At 40.7% G+C, this 17982-nt stretch overlaps 1 protein-coding gene across 2 annotated transcripts in view; it reads right to left on the bottom strand.

Moving 5' to 3' along the window:
- The window catches only part of rapgef6 (Rap guanine nucleotide exchange factor (GEF) 6), a 141110-nt gene that overhangs the window by 101219 nt on the left and 21909 nt on the right, over positions 1-17982 (bottom strand). Inside the window, exons 1-4 of one of the 2 annotated variants that reach the window (XM_005727728.1) lie at positions 15529-15577; positions 7413-7483; positions 6431-6487; positions 2105-2188 (exon numbers count right to left, since the gene is read on the bottom strand). In XM_005727728.1, the coding sequence (XP_005727785.1) occupies positions 2105-2188; positions 6431-6487; positions 7413-7450 (179 nt within the window). In that variant the 5' untranslated portion in view covers positions 7451-7483; positions 15529-15577. Of the gene's footprint in view, positions 1-2104; positions 2189-6430; positions 6488-7412; positions 7484-15528; positions 15578-17982 lie in introns of those variants that run through there. The other variant, XM_005727727.1, reaches the window with a different exon arrangement.

Below are 17982 nucleotides of genomic sequence, written 5' to 3' on the forward strand. Positions count from 1 at the left end.
CCTCTGTCAGTGCGCCCCAGGGTGGCTGTGGCTATAATGTAGCTTGCCATCACCAGTGTGTGAATGTGTGTGTGAATGGGTGGATGACTGGATATGTCAAGCGCTTAGGGACTAGAAAAGCGCTATACAAATAGAGGGTTTTTTACCATTAATTTTTAGTCACGTTTTTGTGTCTGACTTTGGCTCACGTGCATATTAAGGTTCTCTGCCATAGCTGTTAACTTATTTTTGATGCTTTTATTTCATCAGCACGGTGGCGCAATACCCAGTATAAAACATGGACCTAGCGTTTTGGGTTGAAGCCAATGCAGAAATACCTTAAGCAGGCATTCGATCTCAGTGGACATTTTTAACTCACTTTCTCTTCCATGTTCTTCAATGTTATTTCTCTCTCCAACAACGTAGGTTACAATTACATTAGCATGACCTATTATGCAAATTAGGCGATGATGTCAGTTAGCGACTTCTAGCGACTTTTCGGTCAGCCAATAGTGATTTTTCTTACTGAGGAGTTGGCAACACTGCGTGAGGCTCCTGACTACGGCAGCCGTAATGCTCTGGCAATCCATCAAGCGATGCGCCTTCATAGCTTACCAAAGTGGTACTAAAACATTTTTTGACAGATTTCTATGCGCAGTGTACCACATAAAATCGGTTCGAGGTCAGAATTCATACATAAGGCACACTGTCGATGCTTGAGAAAATTAAAGGATTTTAAGTGTGCCTTATAGTGTGTAAAATACGTTATCCAGAAGAAAAGAATATATCGCGATATATATCGTTACCGCACGTGCTTCAAATTATACCGTGATATGGATTTTAGGCCGTATCGCCCAGCCCTACTTGTCACATCCATTTCTTATTTTTTATTTTTTTGGTGACGGCAGAAATAGTCAGAGGATGGAAGATGGGCTTTTGAGTGGAATCCTTACAGTTTTCATCCAACTCTGAAATGTTCTCACATCGTAAATAATCATTAAAACTACAGGGAATTGCTTGGAAAACTACAGACTGATGCCAGAGGTGCAAGAAACATATGAATGTATGATCCCATTTAAGTGCTGTGATTGTGAGTATGTTTAGCCTAGTCTAAGAGATAAAGCAATCAACCAAAAGTTGAACTTTTTTTGTTTTGTTTTGGGTTTTTTGGAGGGGTTAGATATTTCTGTCCTCTCCTTTTCATTTCTGGCATGTGTTGCTTCTGTTTCAGTCCAACTATAACAGCAGAGGGAAAGGTAAACATGGAGCGAAGGCTCGGCCTCCAGCAACTGCTGTCACAGCTTTTTCTATTACCATCAGTTCCAGTGTTTAAACAGGTGCAACGGCTCTGTGTAAAGAACTGCAATTTATTTTGGCAGTTTGGCTGCTCTAAAGACGAGGAGGACTTGACATTTTTATATGATATGGCCTTATTAAATCACAAATGTTACTGATGAATCTCCGCCCAGATATAAAACCTAATCTCTCACTGACGGACTACCGGCAAGCTTTCTTTCTTATATTTGGCTCTGTACTTAGGCCAGCTTGAATAGACTCAAAATGATTTCTCAGCACTTTCCCATTTGATTTCACATAATGCCCATTATGGATGTACATTACTATAATATGTGTTACACACATGAGCAACTCCCTGCCAAAGAGCAGCAATTTAGAACTGTACAATATTGATAGATATCCGAGTGGAAAATCAGAAATCCTTGTGTCCGGGCACGACAACACAACAACCATTCCACAGATAAAACAGAAAAAACATATTAGCATCTACAGAGCTGTAACTGCATGAGCAGGGGGCTTGGAAAAAGGAATCTGCTCTGTGTTGTTTAACATAGAATTACAAGCACGATATACAAGTATGTGTCTTTGTGTGTGCACATATACACAAACGATTCCTTTACATATCAGTAGGCGCCATCTTTTCATAAATCACAGCTCTGCCATTTCCATTTTCTAGCGTAAAGATGGAGGCGCATATATACAGACATCTTGGCGGCAGTCATATGGAGTGCGGATGTGTAATATCTAATCCCACCTTATCTCCCCTAGACTGATCGTCACCTTGTCTCACCCCATCATATTGTTTTTCTCTTCTGTGAGTGATACATACCAGCACCTTGCCAGGTACATGTGCTCCTTGACGAAGACCGATCCTGAGAGCAGGATGTACCAACAGGTAGCAATGGTGTCTGGGCTGCAAAAGAGAGAAAGAGCACATGTCAAACCCGGTGGAAATGGTTTAGTATTGAAGGCTGAAGTGTACACCATGTGAACCTTCAACATCATTTCAGAGCTTTTGTTACATTCACGAATACAAATTAATTAAATTGGTGCGTTTTGAAGGTAAGTGGATTGGTTTTCCCTGGACTCTTCAAATGGGCTTGGCAGTTTTTGGTTTTTACTTTGGTTTTCTAGGTTCTTTTTCAGTTAAGGGCAGAGGCTCGTTCAGTACATGAAGTACTTCACAGAGTTGTGCCAGAAGAGCATAAAGTCTGAAGGTTTTTAAACCTCCGGCAATACTTGTAGAATTTGAATGACCTGTTTCAGCTTGTGGCCTTCACCGGGGTTGTTATAAGACATCACAGAAAGCATTCGAATAGCATAGAGAGTAGGACAAAAATATAAACTTCATATGTGTCCTATAGAAAGGAGAAGCTTTAAAAAAAAATAGACTTTTAATTTGAGATCTTAATTTTGGAGATTTGCCTCTTCAAAAAAGTATAAAAGCTATTTCAAAGGGGAATAATTCTAATGTAGACATCATATGATAAGTCATCAGTCATGTTGTCTAAACAGTGAAGAACCACAGCTGTCCTGCACAAGCTTGTACAGTTTTGCTAATTTTTATGAAAGGGTGAGCTAAGACGACTTGTATATTTATGGCTAAAAATAAAAAATTTGAAACAAGTCATGACACTTGAGGAACTTTTTCCCCCGCAAGGCTCTGAAAACTGCAGGAGTGTTGTCTACAGAACTCAAGAGTGAGAGCATATAAAGCACAGTTGCACTTTGAATGCTAAACGCTGAATTTTGCATTAGCATCAATGTATTCTTAGGAAGTCAAGTGTTATAGAATCATAATAATGTGGCATTGCTGTGAGATGGAGATAATCCATTAACATCAGGACTGGCAAGTCTGACAATCTTGTCTGCCATTTACAAAAGCTGCAATATAGAGTTATTTCACCTAAAAATAAAAACATCTCAAATATGTGCTGTGTGACTTTCCATGCTGTTCCACGCACACTGTATATATGATATCCAATAACGCCAAACACAAGACTAATTAACTCCGCAATAACGGGGTGCTCGTGTCAGCAGCAAGCGTAGATGCAGTCATACATGAAGAGGGGAGTCAGGGGATAAAACACAGTATCTGTGCCTGTGGGTGTGAATATGAAAGAAGAGAGTAGAAAAAACAGAGAGAGAGAAAGCACTGCTTGAAGAGTGCAGATGAAAAGATGCCCCACTGAGTGAAGAATTATAAAAACATATAAAACACACAACAGTCTGATGTACGATATACATTTAAAACGAGAATTTCTGCAAATGTCTTTGATTATATTTATTTATAACATTTTAATTAGACATTTTTCATCTGCAAGTGGTGACTATGGAAAATTAATAAGCTGGAGTTTATATTCAAAAAAGAAACTGCTATAAAAAAGTAATTTATACAGAAAAAATGGTTAGATAAAAATTGCAGGCTGGCTAGACTGAAAAAACAAAAAAAACAAAACCTCAATGATAAAATCATTTTTAAATGTCCTACTCTGTGGCCCAAAATTTGTTTACATAATAAGAGCATGGATCATGTGTTCACTGTAAAGCACCTTGGTACAAATGCATGCAGTCAGGTTTTCAGCATTAATTAGTCAAACTTATCATGTCAGCTTCTGTCTGAACCAAGTAAATTTAGATATGAGCAACACCAACCAATGTGTGATCACTTTCAGTTTTAAGCAGATTACACACATCCCCTGGTGGAAGGCAACTTGTCTCCAAACAACTGTGATCAGACTTGACTGGCTACAATCAGTTTCAGACAGGTTGCTGAAGTTTGCAAATAAATGCTGCTTAATTTCTAAATGCAGACAGACTGCCAACACATTGTAGCTATTGTGGGTCAGTCAGTGATAATATTTTTTTCTTTTTTTTTCTTTTTTTTATTACTTATATTTTTAAGTTCTGTTTTGTCGTTACTACACCCCCCCTTATAATGTTTAAAGAAAAACAATAAAAAGAAAGTATCAAAAAAATAATAATTGCACATCTGCAGTGTGTGTGTTTGCAATAGGACACTCGACACAACTGGTTGCCAACTGATTGCCAACTGATTGTATTCTACTTATATTAATATGTAAAAGTCAAGGTTGGCAAGCAATTTTGCAGTGAAATTCCCACCCTGCAGCAAATCATTATGGCTCTGATTCATATATATGAGGTTAGAAGGCAATTCTCATGTTCTCATATTATCAGAAACAGACTGCATGCAATTGCCAAGACAGCGATTGGCTGTCAGAGACCTGCTCCCTGTCTCTGAAGCAACCATTTCAAAAGCAACAAGACTGCAAGTTAATTGAACATATTTGCAATAATTCTGGCCATGCCACCGTTTCCCCTACTGTAACTGTTGCATTAGTCTTTCTGAACAGCCTTGGATTCAACTTTCACTTGAATCCGCACAGGGCCAGAAAATTATTATGGATCTGCTTTTATGCGTTTTCTTTTTATCTTTATGCAGCTCATAGTCTTCATGAGCCTCACTATTTCCCCAACACAAGCTTGGGGAGATCTGATACATTTGATGCATTTTGTGTAACTGGAGCGGATCTCTTTGTACTACAGAGGAAGCAAGAATGGCCAATGCGGTACAAAAAAACAACAAAAAAACAAGGAGACAGTGTGACACAGAAGCTTAGAAAACAACAGTGGTTCATATTGTTTGCTTTATTTCATGGTAAATTGAGTTTTGTCCCTGAAGAAACCTCGAGCATTTTTAATAATTTTCTGGCCCTGTTGATTTAATTCGAGAGACAATCGGCAAATTGGACAAAAAGAATCATTTGGTGCAGCCCTAATCTCATCTGCATCATATCCATTCCTCCGCAGGTCGTTCATTTGATGCTTTTGGTATTTTTCAATCAATTTTCATTAAGCGTGGCACAAGAAAGCAGGTATCCTAAAAATAATTATGTTTAAAAAGCAGACAGGAGATTCATTTTTGCATTGTTGGGTGAGGGTAGCATTAGTAACTTTTATTGCGGCTTCATTGCAGAGACCTTGATTGCTTTCATCTGCAGCCTTTTTAGTGTGTGTGTGTGTGTGTGTGTAAGTAACAGAAGACTAATTGGACATGGTCTGGGTTAAGGCACTTACGACAAGCCTCTGGTAGAGAGGCAATGGAGTGTATCAGAGAGAGAGTGTTTTGTGTATTTATTTGGTGCTAAATGAAACCACAGGGTGCTTAATGTGATTCCGGTGAGCATGAAAATACATTAATAACAGGTGAAGGTTAGCCCTCATCCTTTCATTTGTCTCTGTCCTCCCTCCATCTTTCACACTTGCTCTACATTCCTCTCCTGCTTTGCGCTCATTCACTCCTGCCTTCAATTCATTTGTCATCTCCCTTCCCTCTTGACATTGCTATCCCTTCCTCCTTCTTCCACTTTAGCATATTTACTTCTTGTTTTCTTGCCTTCTCGGCATGCACTCCTCAAATTTTAATATAACTCCTTAAAGCTTTTTGTTTACTCTTTGCTACTCCCTCCTCTTCTCATCACCTCTGTTCATTACGCTGTGAACTCTGTCCTCATTTAATCAACCTGTTACCTCTGCTTTCACGAGCCTCTTGTTCATCTCATTTGTTTTCTCTCCTCCTACTTCTCCAGCTTTCCCATAAATCCACCTTGTATATGATGCTCAAGTTGTATTAACCATCAGCCTCAACCACTGCAGTATTTATTTCTACACAACGCCATGACAGGAAATAAAAAATGTTTTTAAAAAAATGAGAGAGGGCAGGCTGTCGGCGATTGGTGTTTTAAATCTGGATAATAAAAAACTAGAAAAAAGGAGGAGAAGCATTTAGCTTTTCGTCATATAATGTTTATGTGCTGTGCTAATGGGCCCCAGTGCACCTGTTTAAAGGAACTGTTATTCTAGGCCAGTGGTTTTCAGCAGTTGAACCAAAACCTTGAAACTGAGATGTGCAAACACTGCCTACCACCACCAGCATCTTTACACTGAAAAACCTTTTTCTGAGGAGCCATGAAGTGTAAATGTTAAGTATTCTATAAATGTGAAACACAGTAGAAGACAATCACATAGAAAAGTGCATGAACTCAGCAGATCATAGCTCTTGATAGTCACGTGAGAGCAAAGATGGAGAGGTAAATAACAGCATTTCCTGCTAAGAGCGAGAACATGTACTTACTAGAACAGGATGTGGTTAGCCTCATGTTTTTCATACCTGGCAGACGTGCACATCGACCTGAGAGAGAAAGAAACAGGTGTAAACATTTTCTCAATTTAAAACCTCAGCTTAGACTTTTCTGGCTCTTCCAATCCATCGTTGCATCCACACGTATTTCTCAGGCAGCAACAAGTTCCCAGATTTCAGGCACAATTACTACTGGCTGCCAGCGTAAAATGTTAAGGTGACCCGCTTCTCTAAAGCACAACTCTGCACCTGGTCAGTGAAACTTGGTGTTTATACATTCAAGTCACATATGCCTTATCTTGAAAACTGGATAGTCTCTTAGATGGCGATGTGAGTCTCTGCATGTCCCTGAAACTCACACACTTACAAGCTGCCCCAGAAAGTGGTTTTAACCACAGCCAACCTAAAATCCCTAGAAGGGAAATGAAATTATTTTTAATCTTTTTTTCTTAAAGTTTGGGATTTTCATTTACTTTAGCATAACAGACATTTAACAGGATCAACTGCTCAATTTCTGTCAATTAACAAAGATCTAGAGCCTTTTAAATTACATGGGCCGATCGTGTGGGTACGTGGATGTCTTCCTCTTCAAAGGACCATCGTGAATTAGGTTAAGGAGTTGAGGAATCAGAATCACTTTTCAATGCACTTCCTGCTGAACCTGTATCAAACTAGCAAGAATAACATTTAAGCTTGTTTGGTATCAGTAAAGGAAGCTTGACTTGAAGTTGGTATGAAAGGTGGCCAGGATGGCGAAAACCCATCTTGGGGAAAAAAAAGACATTTGCAGAAACAATGTGTAAAAACCTGTTTTGGTAATATAACAATTCAATGCAACTGACGTAAAACGTAGGGCTAAAGCCTACTATTAAGGTAATGTTATATTCTGAAACTGGGACTGGCTCCTCACCTGTCAGCGTTGAGTGAAACTTGATGTTATTTATTTAAGTTTGGAGGTAAAATGGAAGTGGCTCACCTTAGCTGGTGTTCTCTAAGGTGTGAAAGAACATCCATGTGGTACAGGTGGCAGTAGATGGTATGCAGGTCCTGGAAATGATGTAAATGAAACCATTACTGAGGATTATCTCACATTTCCACATACACAAGAGTTAAAAACTATTTCTGCAGACTATGACGTGGCACATGCGATCTAGTGACAAAAAAGTTTGTACTGTATTTTCAAACGATTTACAGTGTATCAAAGAACAAGTCTGTGTAAACTGCAAACTGCAGGGACGGTGCTTGAGAATCGAAAGCTTTTTAAAAGATTAGCTCATTGTTTAGAGTGAGTATAAATGGTGTAAATCACATCTAGTGCTGTGATTTGACGGAAGCCACTTGAACTACGCCAAATGCTGTCCGTCAAACTGACGCTCTGCAACCAAACAGACAGGCGTAATACTTGTGTTTGCACATGACAGCACTGAGACACCCAGATATATCTTACCACAGCCTAAAAATAGAACTCCATCAGACCAGCTGACAAAACATTAAGAGTGTGTGTGTGTGTGTGTGTGTGTGTGTGTGTGTGTGTGTGTGTGTGTGTGTGTGTGTGTGTGTGTGTGTGTGTGAGCAGCTTCTGTGGGTCAGGACACAGTTTTCTGGTTAGGTACACACAGACACACATTGTCAATTAGCACGTTGACTTGTGTGAAAATACACTTTGCCTAAATGCCTAAACTACTGCCCTGCTGTCACCCTGATGTTGGAAGAAAGCCTGAAAACAACTGGAAACAGCCTTTCTAGTAACAATATCTGCCTACTAGATATAGATATACTTCTATTCAGAACCCTGAATAGAAATCTATGGAAGAGTTATGCAACAGCAGAGGTGAGTAAGATTTCAGCTGTATTCTGACAGACATACAGGCTTGTAAATAGTAAAAAAAAAAATGCACATAAGTGTACTTATTGCGCTTCCTGACTTACTTTTATCCAAAACATCAATTAGCATGGAATTTGCTTGCTGCTCCGGGTGGGTTAGCAAAATGAGCAGAGATGTTGATGATGTTTGGACTGACGCTTTGAATAAACCTGTAATGTTTAACTTTATTAGTAGAAGTAGAAGTACAGGGGGGAAATGCCTAAAGCTTATTTTCGGCAACATTTCCACACTCAGTTGAATTCTGTTCATTTCAATTCTATTGTATTTCTATAGCGTAGGTAAAGGCCCTACAATAATACCCCAACAACCAGAGGTCCCCCTATGGTGACAGTGGGAAGGAAAAACTCCCCTTTAACAAAAGACATACAGTGGAAGAAAGGCAGCTTTTTACTCATTTTATCAGGTTTGACTGCAGATTTTATGTCCACGTGACATTAAATGAAAAAAAGGTTTTATCCCAATCGTTTGGTTGGTCTTGTTGGCCTAAATCCCAAATGGCTCCTGAGTCATTGGTAGTCGCCAGTACCAAGACAATTCCTGGCAGCATGAATGCTTCGACAAGGACTTTGTGTACAAGCACCTCTAAATTTCTCCACTAAACATTAGGCCACACAAAAACAGTGTAAAATGATAGCTCACTGCCACCTCAGGGCAAAGCTAAAACACAGCTGCAGTTCAGTGAGGATACTCACACACAAAAAAACCGGGACAGCTTCAAAGCCCCAATCTAATCTACAGTAATAATCTAACAGGTCAACAGAGAACAAAAAACAAATGCACTGTTTTGTCTCACTCCTGTTTTTTTCTCTCCAGTCAGCGATGTTCTGTGAAGCAAAACTTTTATGCATGCATCTTAAAGTAAATCCTCTCCAAAATAAATGCAGATATGATATTTTACAATGTAAAAATCGCACGATGAACACTGAAAGGTGTTTATGTTACATCAAATAGTGACGACACTGTAAATCTGAGCAGACTGAACATTACAGTTTTGTGAGCAGATTAACAGACAGTGCTGAATCATCATAGTAACAACACAACAGAGACAAAGACCAAAAGCGGAAGCAGTATAGTTCTTTTGAAAGAATACTGTAGTCTCTGGTGTGTGCCGGTAAATTGAGTCAAGCAGTGGGAGCCAGCGGAAGCACGCAACAACACTGGGGAATGGGGAGGCTTCAATGCGATGGGCCAAAACACTGCTGATGTGTTGTTAGCTCGGTCTATCACAGGAAGGAAGGAAGGAAGGTCTGGGTGAAAGAGATGGAAGAGGAGAGAGAAAGCGAGCAAAAGGAGAGAGGGAGGGAGGGAGGGAGAGAAGGGGAGCCAGACAAAAGGAAAAGACCAGCAGAGGAAGGCTGAAACAAGAGGGGGGGCAGAAGTTCTGAGACGAGAGGTCATGTGATAAACTGTATCAGGTGAATCCCTGTCTGCAAGCTTTGTCCCATGCACGTTCTGAATTATTGCAGTAAAAACCATTCAATAACTTGTCACCAGTAATGTCTGAAATAAATATAATACAATCTGCTTCCTCTACTGCTTACTGTGTGAATGCCTGACATCTGGAAATGTCTCAAGGTTGTTAGGAGACCCCTGCCTAACCTGGGGCAATCCCAGGGCTTAAATAGGGTACCTACATTTGATCCATAATATGATGTCATCAAATCATGTTGACTGCTTCTCTCAGGGTGGTTTTAGCAACATCAGACAGACGAACCTGGCAGAATACATCCTCCAGCCAAATGACCTTCAGATAAGAGTTGCCCAGTTCTGCAACATCCATCCATTAAATATGATATATATTTTACATTTTGGTTAAAAAAAAAAAAAAAAGTAGACCCACCAGTTGCATGTTTGCCAGTTTGGCTATCACTGGTTGATTAACTGTGCTTAAAATACTCATGGGTCAAAACCTGGCATTCACAATCTCCCCTGAGGAGAAACACAGTTATCTCCGTCTGAGAGGAAAATTGTGATGGACAGAGGGCTTGACCTGGAAAGCCATTTACAGGGAGAGATGAAACCTCCATTTACTGAGAGACAGTGAGCGGACAGCAGACATGGAAAAGCCTAGATCACAGCAGTGAGAAAGTGGAACTGTATTGACTTCAAATCACAGTTAACTGGGTTAGTGAGCACAACAAACTGCTGCAGTAAGCACTGCTGTCATGCTGCTGAGCATGCGTGTGTGTACGTACAGCAGGAGTGTGTATGTTAGGACACACAGCCCTGAGGCGCTAGCTACGAGCCAAGCCTCAATACCCACCTCACCCCTGCTTGATAATGACTTCCTCGGTTACGCCTTAATACCATTAAATGCATAATAATGTGCCCTGCATATTAAATTTGGGAATATTTTTGCTATTGCAGAAGAACCCACCCAGATGATAGCAGATTTCTTTGAAGTCTTCCTCCACTTCAAAACATTTTTTTAAAGTGTTATACATAAGTTCTACTGAAAGGATTTTCCCCCATTTATTTGTAAGGAAGGGAAAAGTACAAAAAAGTATTTTTATATATAATGGATAGCGTTTGGTAGATTTTACAAGGTAAGATAAGAAGCTGAATTAAATTCAAAGATGTGTAAACTTTGTGGAAGCTGTTAGATTTTCTTCTAAGTCTTACTAAATGCTGGTAGAATCCCAGAGACAAAGGCTTACAGCTCAGCAAAATGTAGTCCCTGGGTCATCGGAAGATTCGGTTAAATCCATCGAAACTCCGTAATGATAAATGCGCTGGGTTAGTTTTCTGTTGTAAAGCTCATCTGGACACCTCGCATTTATTTACAAACAGCCTTATTACACTGGACACTGTGAATCTTCTACTACTAGTAGTAATACTCACAGCCATGAAACTAAATGCCCTTGATTCATTCATGATTGTATTGATTAGTGTAAACCAGGTCATCAATAGACCCAGACAGATAGATAGAAGTCATCCGCATGTCTGAGGATGCGATCTAAAGCACCTTAAGGCAACTGCTGCTGTGATTTGGGAACATAGTAATAAAACCAAATTCAATAGAACATTCAAAACGATTTAAAAAAAAGCCCCCTTTGAAAAAAATCTTGTTTAATATGCAAAAGATTCAAGTTCAGCCCACAGCGATTGTTCTAATAATATTGGCTTTTCCTTACCGGTTTTCACCGGTTTTCACGTGCAACCCTCAAAGCCATATCCCACGTGGCTTGTAGCTTTGCTGTTTTTGCCGTGTCCTCCCACATGACACCACAGGGCAGCGGTGCAAACCTCATCAGTGACTTCTGACCTCTGTCCTGGCCTCCCTAGAGGCTCCTACAGTGTGGCCTGATGACCCCATCTGTGATTAAGACATCGCCATCTCAGCGGAAACATCCATTAACTCATCGCCAGCTGAGACTGCAATCTTTCATTCAAACCTGCCTGACGTAGTCAGAATAAGACGCTGGAAAACACGGAAACCATCCGAGTTCCTCTGGATTATACACCATCTGAATTACGTGACAGGCTCAAATCACTTTTTTAATCAAAACGATGCTATGATTATACATGTGTTGTCTAATATTCCCATTCATTCATGTTCCATAATCTCCACCGTCTCACTACATTTACCGACCACTTTGCCCACGTCTACATATCTAAATGCATCGAGTTGCTTTTGTGTGACTGGCTGATTTAACATTTGTGTTTAAAAGCAGCTGAACAGGTCCAACTAAACACTAGTATTAGTATTAAAGGTTCAGAGGAATGATTTTAATGCACAGCTGTAATGGGAAGTCCATTTTCCATATTTTATTTGACACTTTGCATGCCTTCAAAGCACTTATTAAGAATCAGTCAAGAGGAGAAGAAGCAGTTTTTCAAAGATACTAAAAATCCACTCTTTGATGATGCAAGCTCTCCAAATGGCTGCAGAAATGAGCAGCTGTATGACTTTTAAACTAACAATAGGACAAATAGAGCTGACCCACAGAGCTAATCACTGATGCACGGCACTCTGCACTTGACCTGCTTGTGTAAGGGTGTGCACAGACGTGTTTCAATCAGGCATCTACAGTGCTGCTGCTGCCACCTTCTGGCAGAACGCCTCAGCACTGACTAGACTTGGTTCAACAGATACTGCACATCTCCCCAGATTGAAACTAGTCTGAGAAGGATTAGTTAGATCCTCCCAGATGTCAAAAGAGCCGTTTGATGTTAATGAAGATGTTGCTTGATTATTTCATTACATTACAGCAGTAGAGAATAAGTGAAACCAGCTTGTTCCAGGCCATGATGTTATGTGTAACGCCGACATAGATAGACCCCGACTATCTGCTCAAATCTTTTGAGGCTATTTAAACCACACATTACAGTGACAGTAGGTATTTGTAACCCAGACAGGAAATTAACATTTTGACATGCGGCTGAATAAAGTATGTCTCACATATGAACAAGCTGCGACAGAACTGGAGCCAGTCATACAAAAGCAAGTTGTTGCAGGACTCTGCAGAGGCCCTGTGGTGTCCAACCCACCACGTTTCTCCTGTCTTATCAACAGATGGCCCATTAACACAGAATCCATTATATGCATTCACTCCCACGCGGCAAAGAAAATGCAGGCAATATAGGAAAGAAAAAAAAGAAGCTTCAGACTCTTTCCTGATGAGGCGTGTTTCATATGCCTAAAGCTGAAAAAAAACCTGATAACATGCAAAGTAGCTGGTGTGACCGTGTGGGGGTAAGTAAACTATTCCAAACATTTTTCTGAGGTTAAGATTCTTTCGCTAAATGTCACTTTTCAGGGGGAAGCGGGTCTTTGCTCCCAGCAGCGGCTGCCTCTGTAAAGGATTCAATCAGCCACCAGCCCACCCTCGCCTCCGCCAGAATGTACAGTATGCCGGTCGCGTCTGTCACCGACACAGAGAGGATGGTGTAGACGATACAACGCTTCCATTCAAGCTGCAAGAACAAACAGCTTAGCTAACTTTGTGCATTCAAAACCAGCCCTGAGCATTTACATTACACAGAACTCCCCAAGACTCTGTGTCAACACTGCGCCTAGATAAGGCAAAACAGTTAGAAACTAGGAGCACAAAGACGTTAGTGGGGAGTGGAATTTAATTTAATTTTTTTTTTACGTTTCAACACTTGAAACGGGTCAAGTCTAGTATTCAAACAGAAGTACTCAATTTCAGTGACAGCCTTAGCAGAATTGTCAGGAGCTGCATGAGATGGTCGTTTCATGCAAGTGCTCTCCTGTAAGCTACCGTGCAATCCAAAAGCCTTGAGCTACCCATCATTTCTCTATATTTTGCCAGGAAAATGGGAAATAAGTCCAGTAATTTATTGCCTATTGTTTTGTTCACTGTCAGAAATTTCCTACTTGCACCAAAAGAGCAGCTCCCATTCACTGTCAGTCCTGTTCTTGTGTAATTTGGATACCTCAGCTTCCCCCCATTTCCCTTCTAAAGAATGGCTTCTGACAGCCACTCTTTCTCTAGTACTGACTCTGAGGCTTCAGTGAACAGTAGATTGATCAACTCACAGGCCAAATGCCTCTCAGAGGTCCCGTGTCATGTTTTTGCTGCACTTTTTCCCTCCTCTTTTCAAAGGACACGACTTTCAGATGCTGTTCATCTGCTGTAGATGTTTTTTTAAGCCTAACACTGCTTCTTTTGTCCTTCACTTGTCCAGTTTCTTCAAAATTCTTTTTGTAAATAGGGACACCACGCTAAGACACGCCAAGTCTTTTTGGCTATCTTAGCATGGGGAATCCCCCTGTTGGTGCAAAAGTACTACATTATGCCTGTCAAACTGTTATCTTTGGCATTTTTTATAGACTTAACTAAAGACATGTGAACAAATGGGTTTCTTCGACAAGGTGCTAGAAACTAAGTCCCTTAAGATGCCAAGTTGTCTGTTATGTAAAGACAAAACTTCAATCTTTTATGTCTTAAAGCCAACTTGTGACAAATAGGTCTACTAGTTCCATTTCAGCAGATCAACAATATCCAACATTAGGGATTTACCAAAAACTTCACGTGTCTTAACCAAAAACAGATGATCCAATTCATTTTTCAAGTACCCTGATTTTACAATACAAAAATTATGCTGCTGGTTATGATTCAGACGTATGTCAGCTATAACGGCTCTTATTGTAAGGTACTGGAGAAAGACACACGATTATTCTCGATAAAACATCAACACTTGGAATCAAATCAAACACCCAAAGCGGAGAAACTAACAAAACCTCATCCGTTGACAAATGTTTACATAGCTGCGCAATCTCCTTAGAACAAATTTAAAGGCTCAAGGCGTTAATGTTGCTAAAGCTCTGATGGTTTAAACCTGAGTGCCTGTAAGGTCAACTGTAATCCCGTGGTTATGATACCAGACTCCAGGCAGGATGGATCATGATTCATACAATGCAGAAGCTCCCCTATAATCCTAGGCTGCACTGTGCGGTGCGCCCTTATCACTGGCAGAATTGGTGCGAGGTTTCAAGCACACTTGCTCCAATTAGATCTCAAATCCCCTCTTTCTGCTCACGGCTCAGCCTCTCCTCGACTTAACAAAAGAAACTATTTTCAGGAACAAAGCCCAGTCGGAGAGAAGGGCTTGACACAGCTGGCACAAAAACAGTCAAATACCTTTTTTTTTTTCTTTTTAAAGCTTTCTCCACAGTGTGAATCTCCAGAGTTAAAACTCATACGAATCTGAAGTAAATCACTTAATGCACAACGCGAGCGTGAGCGCTGAAAACAAATACAGTGAGAGTCCTTGATCGAGAGAGTTTCCACACTATGAAAACTGAGGACTCGGGTTCATAAAAAGACTGGTGACGACAGCCGTGGTGTTGCTGACGGAGCGGGTTATGGAAACAGGCGTACGATGGGAGGAAGCGGGGACGGCGGCAGTGGAGGTTACACTATGTGTCGAATCAACAGCAAAACCTGTGGACCTAAAAACAAAACGCACAAAGTAGATATGAACACGGTGGGTTAAGTATCCCACTTTGCAGAATGGTTCACTCCGTGCCTCCTTGTAAGGATGCCACATGTGCAGCAATGCATGACCACTTTATGCAAAAGCAAGTTCACTCTGACACTTTCCAAGCACTGCACCAATAAGTTGTGACTCTGTATCCGGCTCTGCATCTCCCTTTCTTTACTCCTCCTAGAAAAGCAAGAGGTTGGATTGAGAGTCTAACCCAGAAAGCACAGCACCAGCTGCCATTTTTTCCACTTACCAGCCAAGCCAAACAGCCACACACAAAACTGCTGCCACACACAGGAACGGAAAATCTGAGCCTTTATTATAATCTTAGCTGCAGTTCTTTTTCCTTTTTTTTTTTTTTTTTTTAACGCTGAAATGAATGAAGTAGTCAGAGGAAGTTTCTTCCACGCCTAAAAAGGACTGGGGTTTTTCCCTCTTTTTATTTTTTTTATTCTGCTCATGCTGTATTGATCATTTTTACATTTCTACCCTGTCACTACACAATCTCTTTTTTAAATGATTCTTCCTCTTGGGTTCCGATCTGGGAAATATTACCTTGGGAAAAAAAATATTTTGTGGGGGGGTATGTGTGCATCGACTTGATCAATTTTTTTTTTTTTTTTTGGTTTTGTTCATTATAAATTATAATTCCCTACCTAGCCTTTGGGTAAGCAAAATTTCAAAGGCATCTTAAAACACCATTAAAAAAAGAAAAAAGACAGAAAGAAATGTTTTCCACTAGGGCTGTGCGATATGACCAAAATCTCATCCCGATATAAAACATCTACTGTCGGATAACGATATAAGTCACAAAAATTTAACATTTTCTGTAAATTCTGCGAATCTCGGGTAGCTTAAGTGTTTCCGGCCGTTTTCTTTGTGAGTATTTATAACAGGGCGTGCTGCAGGGAAAAGCCTGTTCTAACGTTTGAGTCTAAGGTTTATTTTTTTAACAACGGAACGCCCCTTTTTTTGCTTCTCATCGGTAAATACTCTGCATACTCTTTCACGTGATTCAGTTTATTTTGAAAAGTCTCAACAGGATCTTGAGATTTATTGTGAAAGGTTTATGTGGAAAATAAACAAGCGGACACGCGATGGTTTTACCGTCGTTGTTGCTAACGACAATGCATAAAAACAAGCGCTTGTCCGTCCTTAGTGTGGTTATATTAAATATAAGAGAAATTAATTAAGAGGAAATTAATATAGCCGCTACAGTGACCATCAAAACGATGAAAAAAATATTGCCGTAAACAGTTTATTTTGCAACAGCACGAAACAAACGATTGCGTAAAATGAAACGATAGACGTTTTTATATCATCATCCGATATATATCGTTATATCGAACAGCCCTATTTTCCACTCCCCTCTGCTACCTCTCGCTCCCTCTCATTACCAGCTCATTTTGCTCTCATCTATCATTTCCCTGTGTCGACAACAGTACAGTCTGCACCTTTGTTAAAGGCTCCCATTTACTCAGCTGTAACCATTGCTCCTTGGTTAATCCTAATTGCTGGAGCTATAAGTTTTCAAGAGTTTGAGGCTTACAGCTAAGGAGCTCTTCGTCACCTGTGGTTTTCAACCCATTTGTCTTTTAACCCCTCTCAGAGATGGCCGACGCTGCAGCCGGGCAGAGAGGTCCGGGGCTATTCAAAGCAGCAGATGTTAGAGAGCGAGCACACGGTAGTGAGCTGAACTCTGCTGCTGAAGGTTCCTGCCAGACAACAGCCCAGCTGGCAGGCAAAGGTTGGGGGGAGGGTGAGTCGCTAAGTTTAGACAGGCGCACAAACGGATATGTGCAAACATGAACATGACGAAGCACGTAAATGAACACTGCACCTCTGGTTTTCTGTGGTAGTCGGTGTAAAATAGACAGCCACCTGGCCTAAGCGTAGCTGTCATCTGCGTGGCCTTACAGCCACAGGCGGGCTGTCGTGTAGCCAAGATATGGAACCGACAGCCCAGTCTGTTCAGACAGGCAGCTCTGCTCTACTTCTCACACTCTCACTGCAGCGCCATAAATCATAAACGGACCCATGCAAGCAAAGCCCGGCGCCTTCTCCCTATTTTGGACTGCAAACACAAATAGCGCCGAGTGTCCCACAGCTCAGCTCGCTAGTTTCTGCTGGCCTGTGGGGCTTGAAAAATGTATTTCTTTTTTTGTAGGTTTGATTTCAAAAAAGCCCCCGGAGTCGTCTACAAACCAGGTGAAATGTCAGCAAAATTTAACCACTACTAACACTCAGAAAACAGAAGTTCTTGTTTGTTTTGCTCCTGAAAGCTTTGATTCAACAGTGGTTCAACGCAATGTCAGAAATGTAGGTGCTACATATGACTAGGCTCTTAAATCTGCATTTCTTTTCTCAACCCTCCATGCCTCAGATGGGCGGTATGCAAATCAGAATTAGAAATTATCATTAATGCCTTCATTTCCTCCCGACTGGACTATTGTAATTCACTGGACATTGGCCTCAGTGTGTCATCTTTGGATCACCATCTATGCACTGGTTCCCCATGAAGTCTAGACTTCAGTTTAAGGTCTTGGTGATCACTTTCGGAGCTCCGTATGCTTTCCTGATCACATTAGCGATTTCTTCCATCCATATACAACATACAGGTCACTGATGTTCTGACCAAAGCCTGCTGGTGGTTCCTCGTCCTAGACTGAAAACTAAAGGGAAATGTGCATTGGAGGTCATGGCTTCT

Source organism: Pundamilia nyererei, unplaced genomic scaffold (genome assembly GCF_000239375.1).
Source record: "Pundamilia nyererei isolate P.nyererei 1_Seehausen unplaced genomic scaffold, PunNye1.0 scaffold00026, whole genome shotgun sequence".
In the NCBI taxonomy this organism is placed as follows: Eukaryota; Metazoa; Chordata; class Actinopteri; order Cichliformes; family Cichlidae; genus Pundamilia; species Pundamilia nyererei.